Here is an 18370-nt window from a genome sequence, read left to right as displayed (position 1 = left end):
GGATCCATTACAGCTGCTCTTCCTGCAAACAGTCCACGCACAGTCAGAGAGTGTTTTCCCCAAATCCTTGTTAGGTTTCCCCAAGCCACTAACCACACTTCGTGCTACATAAAACTTGACATTTTTCATGAGTTATGTATGTAACAAGCCGCTTGGCTTGTGCTGTAATCAACAGCAAAATCATGCAGCAGCCAGAGTGAGATCCATCCCTTTAAAATAATAAAGAAGCGAGGCTCAGTAATTGGTAGGGTTGCTTACTGACCTTTGAAGAGCTCACTGGAACTTCCACCTCTTAATCCCCAAGTGACCTGCATTTCCCAAGACCCAGGCCTCACATGGCCTTTAAACAATGCTGCGTTTCCTGACACTTCCCCACCCCACTGAAGCTAACTGGCCAGACCTAAAAGGTACAAGTCTCCAGGAGTGCTGAGCTACAATGCTGAAATTATTCCAAGCTGCGGGCTTCACTGCTGATGTGCTTCAGCAGAGTAGCACTGCCAGGGGGTTGGAAACAGATGTGCACATCTTCTCTCCAGAGTCATGGGAAACCCAGGCCTGTCCAGAGACTGGAATTGCCTGGTGGACAGCAGGAACAGCAGTGACTGAGCTGCCCGAAGGGAATATCCCGAGAAGTGCCAAGAGACCACAAAAGAAAACAGGAATAGCCGTGTGGGACAGGCGAGTCTCCAAAGAGCGTCACTCAGAGTGACCCAGTGTAAGCCACTCCAGAGGAGAAAACGCAGACTTAGTAACTTGTAGCTCTATCCAGCACTTCCGGTGAAGGATCATGTGGAATGGGGGAACAGTGGGAAAAAGCCTCAGGCAAATAATTCTTAAGCATTCAACGCCCAGCTCGACTGGATGGCATTCGTGACCCTTTTGTATCTGCTTCCCACAAAGGAAGACTCAAGGAGCTTGGCTTGTTTAGCCTAACTAAAAGAAGGTAGAGGGGAGATATGATTGCTCTCTATAAATATATCAGAGGGATAAATACCTGGAGAGGGAGAGGAATTATTTAAGCTCAGTACCAATGTGGACACAAGAACAAATGGATATAAACTGGTCATTGGGAAGTTAAGACTTGAAATTAGATGAAAGTTTCTAACCATCAGAGGAGTGAAGTTTTGGAATAGCCTTCCAAGGGAAGCAGTGGGGGCAAAAGATCTATCTGGCTTTAAGATTAAACTTGATAAGTTTATGGAGGAGATGGTATGATGGGATAACATGATTTTGGTAATTAATTGATCTTTAAATATTCATGGTAAATAGGCCTAATGGCCTGTGATGGGATGTTAGATGGGGTGGGATCTGAGTTACCCAGGAAAGAATTTTCTGTAGTATCTGGCTGGTGAATCTTGCCCACATGTTCAGGGTTCAGCTGATCGCCATATCTGGGGTCGGGAAGGAATTTTCCTCCAGAGCAGATTGGAAGAGGCCCTGGAGGTTTTTCGCCTTCCTCTGTAGCATGGGTCACGGGTCACTTGCTGGAGGATTCTCTGCTCCTTGAAGTCTTTAAACCACGATTTGAGGACTTCAATAGCTCAGACATAGGTGAGGTTTTTCGCAGGAGTGGGTGGGTGAGATTCTGTGGCCTGCGTCATGCAGGAGGTCAGACTAGATGATCATAATGGTCCCTTCTGACCTTAGTATCTATGAATCTATGAAACAGAGGGGCTGTCAGGCACTGCAGCACAAAGGCTAAGGCTAAGATCAACTGCTCGGATATTCATGAAGGCTGCCTAGAGCCAGCACAAGATCTAGGGACTACCTATGTCCCACTACATCCCAAAGTGCCTAGGCCTGGTGGGATTTTAGCAGCGTCCCGGCTGTGATCTGTCCCCCGACCCAGCGGTGAATTCCACTCAAATTCTGAACTGCAGATTTGACTGTGACATTAGACCACTGACATTCGAGCTGCCCGGGTTAGCTGCACCACATCCAACATCCAAGTTCAAACTCCAAACACTGCCTCCAGCCCACTGGGGAGGGGGAGCGAGTCCCCAAATCATGAAGAGAATTTTCCTATCAGTTCATGGACGAAGGAAAAAGGAGGCGAATATTTTGCTCATCTCTGTCCTCCCAACTCCTGAGCAAGGCTAGTGCCAGAGCTGGGCTTGGGCTCAGCATTCCCTGGCTCCCTCAACAAACACAGGACAGAGTTTAAAGGCTGCTGCCAGCTGCAGCTTCCTCTGCGACAGATGTCTTTATACCAGAGGCTCATAGCATGTCCTTTGCCTGAGAGGTCACTCTCACTGGGCCAGGTTCAGCCACTGATCTCATATCATACATCAAGCAGCCTGTGAAGTGCAAGATGAAATTTAATGAAGAAAAGTATAAAGCACTTCGCTTTGGAAGGAAAATCAAATGTAAAAGTACAAGATGGGGACTAACTGGCTAGGTGACAGTACTGTGGAAAGAGTCTGGGGGTTAGAGTGGATCCCAAATGGAATAGGAGTCAGCAATGTCATGTGGTTGTGAAAAAGGCTAACATCATTCTAGGATGCAGTAACAGGAATGTCGTATGCACGACTCGGGCGGTAACTGTTCCGTTCTGCTCAGTGCTGGTGAGGTCTCAGCTGGAGCACTGTGTCCAAGCCTGGGCGCTGCACTTTAAGAAAGATGTGGACAAACTGGAGAGAGTCTAGAGGAGAGCAACAAAAATGATCAAAGGTTGAGAAAACCTGACCCATGAGGAAAGGTTAAAAAACTGGACATGCTTAGTCTTGAGGAAAAAAAACCTGAAAGGGGACCTGAAAACAGTCTTCAACTATGTAAAGGGTTGCAATAAAGAGGACCGTGGTCAGTTGTTCTCCATGTCCACTGAAGTTAGGACAAGAAGCAATGGGCTTAACCTGCAGCAAGGGAGAGAGAGGTTCGATATTAGGAAAAACTCTCTAACTCTAGGGGGAGTTCAGCTCTGGAACCGGCTTCCAAAGGCGGTTGTAGAATCCCCGTCATTGGAGGTTTTTAAGACCAGGCTGGACAAACTCCTGTCAGGGATCGTCTAGGTTTCCTTGGTCCTGCCACAGCACAGGGGGCTGGACTAGATGACTTCTCAAGGCCCCTTCCAGTCGGACATTTCTATGACTGTGAGGACTCTGTCCTGCTCACTCTGGCTCATCCCAGAGCAACATCTCTGGTTTGGTTAACCTTAGGGGAGAATCTCTCTCAGCTGACAGCAGGAACAGAGCTTAGAGCCTCCCACCAGGGCTGAGCAAGACTTGTACAAATGTCCCCTCCTTGGCCAAAGCATCCGAGTGCCCAGGCCTGGAGAGCTAGCTGTCCCCAGCACAGCCCACACGAGAGCCCAGGTGGCAGCAGCAGGCGCGTGCTGAGCTGTGGTAGACAGGAGAGGGAGGTCCCAGCTTCTAACTGGGCGCCAGGGTGAGGCCTGGCTCTGGATCTGAGGAGTTGTGGCTGCCCCGAGCAGCAGATCTACAATGAGCATCAGCATTATCAGTGCTGAGTAGAGATGGACCCGAACTTCCGGGGAATTTTGGTTCAGATTCAAATGTCACAGCTGGCCCAAGTCCACGGCCCTTTCTAGCAGAGAGATTAAGCACAGCAGAGTATTAAATGAGGAGCCACTTCCTGCCAAGTCTCGCAAACTAACTTTAAGTCTTGTCCTCAGAAGAGAGAGAAAACCCTCAGTAAACAGCTGGAATCTGCATGTAGCCCACTTGTCATCCAGTCTGATCATCATCTGCTGGACAAAGCTTGCTGAAGTGGTGCCATAGCAACAGCCCTTATGAACTGCGCTGCTCAGCATAAAGGAAATGCACTGACCTTTTATCTCAGTCTGCGGCATGCCGATCCCAAACCCGCCTTGGCCAGGAACAGACCAGTCTCCTAGCAGCTGTTGGGATTTTCATGCCCTTGCCATTCCACTGAATGTTATGGTGGAGGATCTTTAAGAACGATGTCAGAGTGTTTCAGGGAGGAGGGTAAACATTCCTCAGCTTTAAAAATGTATTTAATTTTTACAAAAGATAATGTGGAGAATTGATGGCATGTGTGGTGTGTGTGCACATGTGTGTGTGTTTCAGCGTGGGGAGGTTAATGTTGGTGTTTGAGTGAGGCCCTGTGTCTGTGGAGGCCTCAATCAGCAAGTACTGGTGTGTGTAGCTGAGAGTGTGTGCAGAACTGTGTATGTAGCTGGGAGTGTCTGTAGGGCAGTGTGTTGGAGGGGGGAATGTGTGTGCTCTGGAGGGAGGTTGATGCAGATATGCATGTGCAAACATGTTTTAAAAGCAGGATTCACGGAAAGGGGCTGAGCTGAGCTTGGCTGCGCAGACCCAACAGCCGGGGCCTTTCAAATCGACAGCGTCTGTGCACCGGGCTGCACTGCAGGGCACTCACCAGTGAGATGGGACCCAAGTGTGGAAAGGCAGAAATGCATCTGCTTGAAAATCTTACAAAGAGACTGGAGCCAAAGCAGTGCTCAGAAGAGTAAACAAGGGGCGGATCATGCAGAAGAGTCTGAGACCTGGGAAGGCAGGGATGGTGCCCAGGCTGGGGAAGTAATACTCTTTAAAACGTGGACATGAGAAGTGGACTGGCCTCCCAAATGCTGTAAACGGGTAACATCACCTGGGATGAGGAGGGGAGGGGACTTTGGGCTGGGAGACTGAGATAAGGAGCTATGGGTGGCAGCTAGGGAGACTGGGACTGGGATGAGGATCTGAGGCTGCTTGACTTTGAAACCTTTTAACGTAGTTTTTTGTACGCAATATATAATAACTTTACAAACAAGCAGATGGTAACCAATAAAGCTATCCCTATTGGGGCCAATCCATCCCCAGAGTAACTGCACAGAAGCCAGTGGAGTTAATCCAATGGCAAATCTAGCCGTACTCCACCTTCTTTGGTACCTGGCCATGGCTTTTTGGCCCCCTCTCCTCTGCTACACGCCATTGACAGCCATCCAGTTACCTGTTCTACTGAATTAAAAGAGCCAACCCACCCTTGTTTGGCTAGTGCACGGAGCGCCCAGTCCTGCATCCACACCTGGCCGAGCACCCCACGGCAGTGCTCTGGCAGTGGGATGATGGCTGGTGCAGGCCCCTGAGGGCAGCAGAGCAAAGCCGCAGCGTTCCACGGCTGCCCTTGAAATGAATGTACATTGCGCCCAGTGTCCGGCTCGTTCTGCTCCTCTTGCCGCTGGGCACCGGGTGTCAGAAGGTGACTGAAGTGATGTCTCCCTCGCTGGGCAGCACCCAAGGGCAAACAACGGCTGGATCATGGAGTGCCTGGGTGCTGAGCAAAGACACCTACCTGCACCTTCTCACTACGTGCGTGTGGCAGGAGCCAACCGCCAGCGGGATCGGTGCTGGAACAGATTGCCTGCCTCTGCCGTTGTTCCATTACCAGGGGACAGCCCAGCGAGGCTTTGCCACTGTTTCACACACCAGACCCGGAGGCATCACATCCGCCAGACAGCGCCAACGGGCTGCTTCCCTGTAATCTCACGTTATGTGAAACTGCTCTAGGGTGTGACTCCAAGCACTCTGTTTGCTTAAATGCTTTAAACTGCTAAGGCAGTAAAGCCAGGACATAGTGCTGGAGACAACACTGCGACAACAGGGTCACCATCTAATGCAGCTCCATTGTCCCTCATTACATGTGACTAAAACCTACAGACATTGTGTATCCAGCTTCCACCAGTGCCACGAGCCCTGACTATGGGAGAGAACATTTACAGGAACACTCGCATTAGGTCAGTGAGTGCATCGGGGACCAAACGACCCCAAACGGCGTGAGCTTTGTTAGGGGCTTTGCTCAGAAAGCCGCCTGACCTGAATCCTATGTAGCACAGACGGCAGTGCTGGCTGTTTGACCAGGGCATGGCTCCTTAGGGGAGCAAAATCACAACGCACCTATCTGGAGTTCTCCTCTAATGCCTGGCTGAGAAAACAGTGAAAGCCTGTACATCCGGCTGCTCTCACAGGTGCCGAGCAAAGGGAGGGTAGCTCACACTGGTAATAAGAACTGAACTCACCTGGGGGACAGGAGTTCTAAGGGGTGTGTGACTATAAGGTAATAAGAGCCCTTTCCAAGACACTGATTATCACTGGGGGAGTAGCCCCTAGAGGCCTCAGCCAAGCTCAGGGCCCCATTGTGTAAGGTATTGTACAGACACACAGGCCCTGCTCTGAAGAGCTGACAGTCTGCAGAGACTAGTGAGACAAAGGGTGGGGGGAAAGGTGCATTATTATCCCCATGCTACTGATGGGAAACTGAGGCACAGAGCAATTAAATGACTTGCCCAGGGTCTCACAGGGAGTCTGCAGCAAAGCTGGGAACAGACCTGGGGTCTTAAGTCCCAGTACAAGCCCTTCACCCCAAAATCCCCCTTCCATCAGACCCCTCCCTCCCTTGTGAACATCTGCAGACCAGGCGGGCAGGAGGTAGGTGTTTGGAAGTTCTCCAGATTTCTGGGCCCACCCGTAGCAGGTGATGTGACGTTGACAGAGGCAGATCCATGAACATACAAACCTCAGACTCACTGGAACTCTTTCAGCCTATCTCCAAGCAGGACTCATTAAAACAGCCAGAGTAGGGCTCAGATCCTAAGTAGCAGTGGCCTTATTGCTATGACTCATATGTAAAGCCCTTCCCTATTTCCATGCCAATCTCACCATGTTTACGCTATCACTGAGATCATCATGGCCAAGAAATTGTAACCCAGGGATTACTTTACTCTGCGTGGTTGGGTCTTCCAGTCCAGCACAGAAAACGTCTGCAAGATTCCCACAATCTCTAGTAAACAAACTGCAGTGCCAGGATCTTTCATTCATTAAACAGAGACAAAATGTTTCCTGTATTTTGCATTTCAAACAAGCCTCCCCCTTTTCATCTGGAAACCCCAGAAAAGAGAAGGACAGTGGGGGACATGTCACTGGATAGAATGAAACCATCGTGTTGACGGGACAACTGTAAATTTTAACAAGATCTAATAAGCCCCTTGCCAGGAGTGTAGCAGGAGGAGGACAATGGCAGGGGGGCAGAGATGGGATAACACAGCTGGTCAATGGGATTCTTTTACACAAACACAACTTCTCAAGGTTCCAATATTTTCCTTGTGCGTGGACCTCTGCCCTCCCCATGGCAATGGGGACTGTTTATACAAACAGCCATGACGATTCATAATCCCGCAGAGGGCTGTTTCATCCTTCCTGGCACAAACGGCCAGTGCTCCTTCCACTCTCTCAGAGGTTATTTATTTTTGCTTTAATGCATCATCAGCGTTGTCCATCATCTCACATGGGGGCTTGACTGATGTGGATCAGTTTGCATGTGCGATCCCACCGGAGGCCAGCTTCCCTTCCAGCGCTGCACACTCAGTGCCAATGGGATACGCTGGGAGCTCCCGTTTTTCCTGCTTAGAGCCCATTTCCAACACCAAACAGAGCTGAAACTAACGAATACCCCTGGAACATCTGGATCGGATCCCGCCCCTTGTCAGGATGGATGTGGTGCCTCAATTAACACCTCCAGAGAGGAACGACTCCAGCTTCCTGTACTAAACCCACCCACTCTCAGTGGAGGAATGGAGCAGCAGCTCTTGGCTCTCACTGCTGGGTTGGGCTGCCCTTGTTTGCTACTAGATCTCCTTGGCAGCTTTGTCTTTCTAGGGTGAAATTCATCCCCGAACGGAGAGCCAAACCAGCCATCACACTTCAGTGGGCCCTAAGTGGGGCACAGGCCTCCCACTGGCCCCCCGGCCCAGGAGCAAGTTTAATGAGTTATTACTTGCATTACAAGAGCACCAGAGGACCCAGCTGAGATCAGGGCCCCACCGCGCTAGAGACACTATGTAAGGGACAGCCCTGCCCAACAGAGCATTGCCAGCAGATGTCTGTAGTGTACAGCTGGCCACAGCCATCACCCCTAGTGCTTTTTAACCTGTATTTTAGCAAATTGCTCCCTGGATTGGGGACCCCAAGCTCTCTCCAGCTGAGAGACACAAGGGCCACTTGCCAGGTGCCCAAGGGCTGCACCAAATTTGCAGCAGCCCTTCCTACCATACCTCAGCACAGACAATGGACATTGTTCAGCTCACGTCAAGATGGAGTTCGGCAGACTGGGCCCTGTAGCTTCCGCTGGCCGCACCTCTGGCAAAGAGAAGGGGGACTGCAAGCGATGCCAAGGACCCTCATAGGCTGCCTCTGGCTGTGCTTTGGCCCCCTTTACTTTTGCTGTGTAAACTGCTTCTGGGTAGGGAACTGGGCATTCTGCTTTCCTTTACATAGAAACCAAGGCTTTGCCTTTTAAACAGCTTCCTTCAACAGGAACCATGTGTTCTATTTATACAACAAGGCCTCCCTATAAACAAGGAAGCCTTAAAAAAACCCAGCTCTCTGAAGTTTATTCCGCAAAGGTCACTCAGCTACAGTGCATTGCACCCACCCGGGAATCCATCTCTGAGCACAGCCCCCTCCTGGTCACATCGCCCGCTCAGAGGTGTCTGGAAGGCTGCAGTGGGCACTTGCAGAGGGGCTGAGCTCAGCTGATATCACTATAAACCCGAACCCTGTGTTCAGATGGTTGTATTAAAGGCCCCCCCTCTCCCCGATAACATACAGATAGGTCGTTAAACCATAAAGGCCCTGACATAAGCAGATGCCATTTCTGCTGAAGCTAGTGGGAGCCAAACCCAATTGCACAAATGAAAAATTTGGCCCAACTTTTTTCAACAACGAATGTTTGGGGAGTAAGCAGTGCCGCTGTTGGGCCCAAACCATTCCTTCTGAGAGCCAGCTGCGGACCCCTTATTTCCTATACAACCGGCACATATGACTGAAAAGAACTGAGCCAGGCAGCAAGTCTGAGAAGCCACAGATATGTGGAGTAGGATACTCTCCCATGCCACTTACTCCAAACGACTTGGGTGGTTAATGGGAAAAACTAAGGTGTCCTGCACGGGTGCAGGTGTTTTTAGCCAGCTGTCATCCCTGGTGGCAAGGGAATCCCAGGCTGGATTTATGTGCCCAGGAACAGAAAAAAACCGATACTCAGATTCACATTGAAACAGAAGGAGGGAGAGTGTGCGCCCTGGGCAGGGTTCCCTCGATGGGAAGGTGGAGCACTTGCAAAGTCAAGCTGTTCAAACTGACAGTGAAGAAAGAGAAGCAACTCAGGCTCTGTCCCTTACATGTTGCTCGTGTGGCTACTTGTATTATTTGCTGAGGAAAAGCCAGCAGACAATGTAGCTGTGTTGAAAGAAACCCTTCTGCAACGCCTCTCACTGCAAAGCCACAGAGAATGGGCAGTCGGAAAGGCCTCCTGGGTGTACAAGGGGTCTATAGACAGGACAGCGTCCAACTAATTTTAGTGAGAAGAAGTTCTCATCCTTTTTGATCCCTGCAATTCACTATCACACCATTCCCCTCCCCGCCCCATCTTTGTGGCTTGCTTATTCCTGAATAGAGATGCTCCAACAGTAACAGTGGTATCACATGAGACATGGGTAAGAGCTTGGGTAAGAACAATGCTTTGTCCTGTGTCCTCTAGACATGAGAATTTGGGGGCTTTCTGGTGGGTTTTTGTTACGTGAGATGTAAATTCTCCATCCTGTGTAAATGTCAGAGCAATACAGCTGGAAGTGGATCCAACTAATCGGTGCCCCCTCTTTACTGTGTGCCACTCATTGCTGCAGATACCTACAATGTTGCCTTCTTCAGCAGAAGACCAGGTGCCCCTCACTCTGGAGAAGTTACAGGTCGGGAGCTCCACTGGATTTAGGGTTCTCCCCTTTCTACTGCAGGGTTGGCTGGAGGACTCTAGTGAATCAGCCAAGTGGTGTTTAGGTTCTGCAGCCTTTTAGCATCAGTCCTCAGCATGGACATTTAAGAGACGCCATTACTTTGAGAGGCACCCTTAGCAATGAAATCTCCCCCAGCTTCTTTTATTCCACAGGCAGGGGACTGCCTGAAAGGAACAAACACTGTGTTGACACTTCTGTAGCATAAAGACAAGCAGTTATACTCCCATCCTGTGTATCTGTGGGCTGCTGGAAGGATGTACTCATGTGGCGGGAACCATGTCATTCTCCTCTTTCACTTCCACCTCCTACCCAGCATTCATACACAGGCTTGGCACAAACCGTTCAACGCCATGTCGCCATGGCCACCAGGGACTCGGAGAGAGACTAAGTGCACCAGAGGCATGCTCAATGACACCAGAAGAGGCAGCAGCACCGCCCTAGTTTGCATGGCATCCTCTGGCCGTTCCCCAGGGCTGCAGAGCGCAGGGAAAGCTCAGGCCTTTTCTCACCAGTCCACGTGGGGCAAGACCCTCCAGACTCACTCCATCTGCCTACCTTGGAGAAGAATCCTTCTTTTGTGCTGGGCATAAGGAAGCCGAATGTTACAGAGAAAGAGAATCTGCTAAGTGCAGCCAACTTTGAGTGCCTGGATTCCTTAAAGAGGAATCTGGAAAACTTCCCTGTTTATACACCTGCCATCTTTTGACTTATGCCTCAGAGGATGAGGTACCCAGGAAGGCAGCTTGGACAACTACATTTATTCCTGAAGCCTGGACTAAATCCTGGCTATCTGTGAAACATCTGTAAGTGACACATCTGGTTACCAGCTGGCTAGCCAGAAAAATACGGCACAAGCTGAAACACCTGAGTGCAAGACAGGCAAGGTAGTATGTGCACTGCTACACATCCGTGTGCAAAGCCTGCCACAGGCTAACACGCTCCTTGCATGAGGGGGGCATGCTGTTTCTTCTGAGATGCTGCGGGCACTTGAGGAAGGACAATATTTAAATCCGAACCCATCTCCCATGTGGATGGCCAATGACTGACTCCTATTAAAATCACATGAGAAGAATATTCTTATGGCTGCAGTTTTCAGCTTAATTAACTTCATATGAAAAGCAACTGAAGTCCTTAATAAACAGCAGGATGGGATCTTCAAAGGCACCTCTGGCAGCTAGGTGCACACTTCACCAGCATGTGGGTGGACTCTTTTGAAAAACTCATCCGAAGTCCCTATTCCCTCTGAAACAACCCCCGCAAGCCCATGCTAGCAATGTTCCAGTCACTTCAACAAGAACAGACACCAGCACGAGCTGCGCTTTAGCTTGATGACGATAATTGTTCTGGGAAGGTCTTTGGCTATTGTGATTCTCCTCAGCAGTGCCGGGATTTCTGTGAAGACTCTGCCGTGTCGCACAGCTTCTTGTGGCGTAGTTGTTATGTCCTGGGCAGTGGATTGGAGCAGTGTCCGTGTACAACAGCAGCTCCTTAAGAGTGACAGGCAGTGGGAAAGCCAGAGAACAGCGTGCCTGGTATTCACATCTGGCTCCTCTCCACACAGACCTTTCCCATCTCCAGTGCTCTCCCCGTCCCCCAAGAGGAAGTGTCTCAGGGTGCAGGCCATTCTATTTTGACATTAAAAGGGTCTAATAACAGAGCTTACAACTGCAGACCCCAACTATAAGGCAGTGGTTCTCATTGCACCGTGACCCCCTTCTGACAACAAAAATTACTACACGACCCCAGGGACCAAAGCCTGAGCCCACCCAAGGTGGGTGGCCTGGGTGGAGGGGCCAAAGCCTTACCCCACCACCGGGGGGGCTCAAAGCTGAAGCCCAAGGGCTTCAGCCCCAGGCAGGGGGCCTGTAACCTGAACCCCGCCACCCAGGGCTGAAGCCCTAAGCTTGGGCTTCAGCCCAGGGGGTGGAGCTCAGTCTTTGGCCCCAGCAAGTCTAAGCCAGGCCTGGCGACCCCATTAAAACAGGGTCGGGACCCACTCTGGGGTCCCGACCCACAGTTTGAGAACCGCTGTACTAAGGGATCCGGGTACTTTCCAACCCAACCAATGTCCCCATCTTAACATCTAAAGACTAGCTTCTCACTCTTTTTTTACATCTCTGCACATGCAAACTGGGTAGCCGCCATCTCCAGATAGACAAATACACACTTGGCAGACAAGCAGCCACTATGCTGATTCTAACTCTGTTTGGAATTTGGTCTCACACCAAACATTCAACTCCACACTCTGTCCTCTGTGGATGTCGGGATGTGCACACACTTGCACACACTCCTTTCATTCAAGCTTGTGCTGGTGGCAGTAAGATTAAATGTTTGCTAGGGCCAAATCACTGCAACAAAGAGTTCACCTCACAATTCTGCACAACCAGCAGCAGGCATGTTTTGATAGTGGGATTATTTTCTTGGAGTTCAATTCCAGGCACAGTTTGTTTAAGCAGCTTCCAACATTTCTGTTCCCCCCCACCACCCACACAAGAAAACCTTGTGTGAGCAGGGGGTGTTGTTTCACAATCAAAGAAAGCTCATTCCACCCTGCCTGGGCTTGCTGTGTAGGGGACTCGTGAGCTCTTCACACAGCCCCGGGATTTCACTTAAACTGAAGAAGAAGGTCTAGCCTCCACAATGTTATTTTTTCAGAGGAAGATGGGGGTTCTAGAGGCCAAGGTCAGGGGTCAGGGATACACTGTATTTCTCCGTGAATGACCTTGTGTGGGGCTTACGCTTCCAAGGACAGCTGGACAGCTTCAGAACTTCTATTGGTCACTCATGAGCCACAAAGAGGTCCCAAGATGTAATACAAGGTTTTCCTTCCCCACAAGGGGCTGAGCCTACCAGTTTTCCTTCAGAGCACAATTAAGGTCATCAAGCTAAAGCACAGCCAAGATTTGCTTTTGTTCTTTTTGAAGTGACTGGAACATCCTCACTCAGGGTTTCCCACATGCATTTAGGAGCCAACAGACCATGTGTGTGCAAATAGCTGCCTGTCCTGGGCTTACTCTGGACTCTCTTGCACTGGGCAGCCAGAAACCTGTACCCTGCACTCCCTGAGTGACTCCATACCACCCCTTAAGCGTCTGAACATCATCCCTCCAGCACCACAGCTGCTCTCTGAGCCGGGGCAGCAGGAGCTGCTGTGCAGATATAAAGGAAGAAGGTCTGCTGGGCTGGTGTGGGTCTCAGCACAAACCCAGGACAGAACGAATACAGAATGGCTCAAAGCGCAGCTTTGGCCAGTCATGCGAGCCCGATGCAATGCCATTCAGACAAGACAGCATCGAATGAATTCAGCCAAAGGCAGAATCTGATTCCCAGTGATAGGGCACGGGGCAAGTCATGCTTCACGTGAACATGCTCATGTTGGTGCCCAAGGTGGGATGAAAAGCAGTGGAATTGCCCTGATTCGGCTGCTTGGGAGAAGGCCGCATAGGGGCATTTTATGCCAGGGCTCAGGCTTTCCTGCAGCTCTTTCTGGGGCAGCGCAGGGAGTGGTGAGAGTGGGAACGCTGGGGCTACAAACTATGTGGTGCCATTAACCCAAACCACAGCCTCTTTCTCAAGCTTTGTGGGTGGGTGAGAAGCGTTTGGCTCACAGCTGTCTTTGGCAAGGCACCTACTAAATCCCGCTGGAATTCGCTGGTCCCAAATCTGCACTTCGATGATTCAGTCTGAACAGACTGAGAACTGAAAAGTGAAAATGGCCTGGCATGAACAGCGGGGCAGGCGGGGGCTCTCACGCAACCAGTGAAGGGGCTCTGGGGCTGAAGCTGGCCCTGGGTATATAAGGGACGTGATAACGTCACAGATTGTTCATTAGGGTCTCAGCTCATCTGGTTTAACCTGGAAAGCACAAAATACCCAGCCCAGAGGGATGAGAGAAGTAACGTCAGAGCTGTGATGGGACAGCAAGAAGAGCCTTTCTGGCACCTTCATGTGAGTTATAAACACATTTGTCTGTAAAGCACAGACACCCCGTGTTGACTGAGGGACCTGGGTGGTTCCCCCTCTTTGTCGGGGTGTTTGCACTGGTCTGTCCCTTGACCCGGAGCGAAGGCCTGGCCTCCATCCACCCAAACACAGCCAGGCTCGTCCGGCCCTGCGTCCGTCCCCCAACGCCCCTCGCTCCGAAGAGCAGCGCCAGCTTCCCGGGACCCAGGTCTCAGCCACCCCAGCTGCCCGCGGCCCGTGCCTGGCCCTGGGAGAACCCGGCCCCGCGCCCGCGGCTGGAAGCTGCAGCCGGGACACGCCCGGGTCCCTCCCTCGCCAGGGGCCGAGCCCCGTGCGGACCCCGCCGGCAGCGAGCGAGGCCCGCGGGCCGGCCCCGCCCGCCGCCCGCCCCGCGCGGAGGGAAGCAGCCGCGGCCCCGGTACCTGGCTGGCGGCCCGCGCCGCGGCGGCGAGCAGCGAGAGGCGCAGCACGGCCAGCCCCAGCGCCCCCATGGCCCGGCGGGGCCCCAGCGCGGCGGCCGCGGGAGCTGCGGGGCCGGCCCGGCGGCGCAGCCCGTCGCTCTCGGCCGCCTCGTGGGCTCTGCGCGGCCGCTCCCCGGCGGCTCCGTCGGGGCAGCGGGAGGAGGAGCCGCGAGTGACAGCCCAGGGCGCCGCCCCGCCCGCCGCCCGCCGCGCTCGGAGCCCGGCCTCTGCCCGGCCCCCTGGCCGGCGCCCCCGCGCCTTGTCCCCCTGCGTCCTCCGCGCCCCCCGTGTCCCCTCCGTGCCCCCCTGCCCCCTCCGTACCCCCTGTGCCCCCGCGTCCTCTGCGCCCCCCCGTCCCCTGTGCCCCCCTGTCCTCCGGCCCCCTGTCCCCCGTCCCCTCCGTACCCCCTGTGCCCCCCTGTCCTCCGGCCCCCTGTCCCCCGTCCCCTCCGTACCCCCTGTGCCCCCCTGTCCTCCGGCCCCCTGTGCCCTCCCTACCCCCTGTGCTCCCCTGTCCTCCGGCCCCCTGTGCCCTCCCTACCCACCCCCTATCCCCCCCGTCCCCTGTGCCCCCGCGTCCTCCACGCCCCCCCGTGTCCCCCGTGCCCCCCTGTCCTCCGGCCCCCTGTCCCCCCCTGTCCCCCGTGTCCTCCGTGCCCCCCCGTGTCCCCCGTGCCCCCCGTCCCCTGTGCCCCCCGTACCCCCTGTCCCCTCCATACCCCCTGTCCCCCGTGTTCCCTGTGCCCCCCGTGTCCTCCGTCCCCCCATGTCCCCTGTCCCCTCCGTACCCCCGTCTCCCCTGTCCCTTGTGCCCCCTGTCCCCTCCGTACTCCCTGTGCCCCCCGTGTCTCCTGTCCCCTCCATACCCCCGTCTCCCCCTGTCCCTTGTGCCCCCTCCCCTCCATACCCCCGTGTCCCCTGTGCCCCCCGTGTCCTCCATACCCCCGTCCCCTCCGTACCCCCTGTCCCCATGTGTCCTCCGTGTCCCCTGTGCCCCCAGCGCCTTGTGCCCCCGTGTCCTCCGTCCCCCCGTCCCCTCCTTACCCCCTGTGTCCCCTGTGCCCTCCATACCCCCTGTTCCCTGTACCCCCTGCACCTTGTGCCCCTGTGTCCTCTGTACCCCCTGTCCCCCCATGTCCTCCGTACCCCGTCTCCTGTCCCCCAGTGTCCTCCATACCCCATGTCCCTTGTGCCCCCAGTACCCCCTGCACCCTGTGTCCTCTGTACCCTTGTCCCCAGTACTCCCTGCACCTTGTGCCCCCTGCACCCTCTGTCCTCTGTACCCATGTCCCCAGTGCCCCCTGCACCTTGTGCCCCTGGTGCCCTGTGTCCTCTGTGCCCCCTGCACCTTGTGCCCCCTGCACTCTGTGTACCCCATGTTCCCAGTGCTCTCTGCAACTAGTGCCTCCTGTGTCCCCTGCACCCAGTGTGCCCTAAACCCAGGCCCCCTATGCCCCATGTCCCCTGCGCCCAGTGTCCAGCCAAGCACTCTGGGAACGGGCAGCTCTGGGCTTTGGACCAGAGATGCAGACACAGGGAGGCAGGCCCTACAGCTGATTGAGTGGGGGTGTCACCTCACCAACAGGACAGGACAGGATCGCCCCCAGGTCCAGCAGCTGTACCCCTTCCTGCTGCTTCTCTCAACCAGAGAAGCCCCCACCTCCGTGGGGCCAATGCTGGTATCACTTTTGGTTCCAGGAATAAGAGCTGAGACTCTCACTCCAGTCCCCACGGCAGTGGGTGGTTCTATACCTGCTACATTGGCTGCCTGTGTGTCTGTCGGACTAAGGGACCAGGCTTTTGACCACCCAAGCCAGAGGGATAATTTGTGAGGGGGCAGGCTCATAATAGGATGGCTTCCCAACACTGGCTGCAATTTGCCTGCCCCAAACTCTGATGTTGTTAAAATGCCCTTTGCTCTCTATGGAGCATACTAGCTCTGCGGGGAGGAGCCTTTCTCCTGGGGAGCTTGTAAACTCTGCAGGAGGAAGAACCTCTGGGTGGAAAAGTTCTTGCTAGGAAAGTTTTCTGCATTGAACCTTTCCTGTATAGCTCCAATAGAAATGTAGTGCCCCAGGGACAGTCCTAGTGGGAAGGGCTTTGGGTTTGGTACCCCAGGTAAACCCAATACATGAGCTTCACCCCATTATTGGCTTGATTGTTAGTGTATATATTAGGGTTAGAGGCTAACCAAGTCTTCTGCCAACAGGGGATGTGGCTGGAGATGCAGAGGATAAGTCTCAATTTTTCATCAGTTGGGGAAAGCTGTTCTGTGGACTCTCCCTTGGTCCCCCACGTGTCCCTGTCCCCATCCCTGGTGCCAAGCAGGGAGAGGGATGCATTGCTGCGGTGTTCCCATCGTCCCCTAATAGACGCTGCATTTCAAGCCAGATGTTATTACTAACATGCAGTGGAGAAAATGACGTTTGTAGCAACTGTATCTGGAAAGCCACAGAACATCAGCTAGGAGGTGGGAGACCAACCCGAGCATGGGGGAGAGGCAGCAGGGCACCAGTCTTATAAAAAGAATCTCTGGCAACGGTCACTGACGTAAATATAACTTCACTTCTATGGAGCAAGGGTTAAGAGGAGCCATCTGTAACTAGCTAGATGCTGATGGAGCCAGAGGCGGTTGGGACAAACTCATCAGGCCAGAGCAACTTGATTACAGAATTATGAAATCAGCAGTTCATGGGAATGTGGTGGATAGTGTCTCTCAGGTGTAAAAAGGCAGTGACACAATCTTGTCTGAGAACTGCATGCAGTGGTTCGGCAGTGACCCAGCTGAGCACTGTCACACGAAAGGAAAACTGACTCAAGGACCAGAAACAAAGGGTGACTGAAGCCCAACCTTGAATCTGGACCCATGGTTTCAGTGCAGCTTTCGCGGATTCTTGCACGACCAGAGCCATAGGTTGTATGTCACAGCCATGTAGCAATAGGCTTTTTCACACCAGCTGGGCTATTTCTGAACAAGGCTCTGCCAGGAATGGTCACAAATGTGGCTTTTTGCAAGTCCAGGTATTTTAAAAAATAGTTTATGTCCCTGATTCAGTCGGGTACTTAACGCAGGTGCCTAACTTCAAACCTGACTACACGTACGCTCTAAGTTAGACACCTGTTTAAGTACCATGCTGAACTGGGGCCTGAAACTATCAATTGACTGGTACTGGATGATTTTAGGCAATTTTGTTTCATGACAAACAACTTACTGTTTATTGCACTATATTGTGCCATGCTTCTTTGTTTAGCTAACTTTGGGACTTTTGCATTTTTGCCATGATGCCTCAAACATTTCCCTTTTTTCTCCCTGCAGACAACCAGCCTTGATAGTGCTAAACAGCAATGTACAGAAGAAGAATAGACTAATAATACTTTGCATGTATCTACCGCTTCATCCACAGGGTGCTGTAATGATTGGCAGTAGGTCTAGTTTTATTAACATGCTCATTAATGACATGGTAGAGGGGGCAAATGGCACTTTAATTAATTTATAGTCAACGTTGCTCATGACAAGTAACTTGTGGTTTTAGGTGCAATCAGGAAATGAATATTCTAAAAGATTTAGACTGCCATCTAGTGACTCCTTCACTTATTTGTACTTTGTCATTGTAATTTTTTGCTCTGGCCAACAATTTTTGATATTTTTTGGAGTGTAGGGGTCAGAAAACTGACCATTTTTCAAAACTGGAATTTTTGGGGGAGAGGAATTAAAAATGTTTTGGTTTTCAATGAAACCCCAAAATGAAAAATATTTTAATTTTTTAATTTTTTCCCCTATCCTCCCATTATCCTATCTCCCTTCTTCAGGGGCAAAATAGAAAATGAAAAGAAGGGAAGAAGGGGAAAATGGAAAAACAAAAAGCCATTTTTGAAACTGCAAATTTTCAATACACATTTTGAATGAATGACAAAGCGCTCCTTTTTGAAACCTGCAAGATTTAAAAAAAAACCTATTTATTTTGCAAAAACTCCTGTTTTTTGACCAGCTCCAGTAATGTTGCACATACATTTTTCCTGTTCCAGAATGGTTTGTGGGTCTCACTAAGAACCCACTGGTTCTGCCTTTTAAAATGTGCGGAGTTCAGGAATTGGGGAGTTAGAGATATGATGGTGAAACTCAGGCTTAAATTAAAATGAGGCTTCCGTATGCATTTTGCTGCACCTTCCTCTAGTCTGA

The 18370-nt window shown here is 52.1% G+C and overlaps 1 protein-coding gene across 2 annotated transcripts in view; it reads right to left on the bottom strand.

The window, feature by feature from the left end:
• OLFML2A (olfactomedin like 2A) overlaps positions 1–14234 on the bottom strand; it is a 29661-nt gene extending 15427 nt beyond the window's left edge. For both annotated transcript variants that reach the window (XM_074973881.1, XM_074973882.1), the window contains exon 1: positions 14152–14234. In XM_074973881.1, coding sequence (XP_074829982.1) covers positions 14152–14220 — 69 coding nt within the window. In that variant the 5' untranslated portion in view covers positions 14221–14234. The remainder of the gene's footprint in view (positions 1–14151) is intronic.
• Between the last annotated feature and the right edge of the window lie 4136 nt (positions 14235–18370).

This window comes from Natator depressus, chromosome 16 (assembly GCF_965152275.1).
Source record: "Natator depressus isolate rNatDep1 chromosome 16, rNatDep2.hap1, whole genome shotgun sequence".
Classification (NCBI taxonomy): Eukaryota; Metazoa; Chordata; order Testudines; family Cheloniidae; genus Natator; species Natator depressus.
The sequence above is the reverse complement of the archived record's forward strand: the minus strand, read 5'-3'. Positions and strand labels throughout refer to the sequence as shown.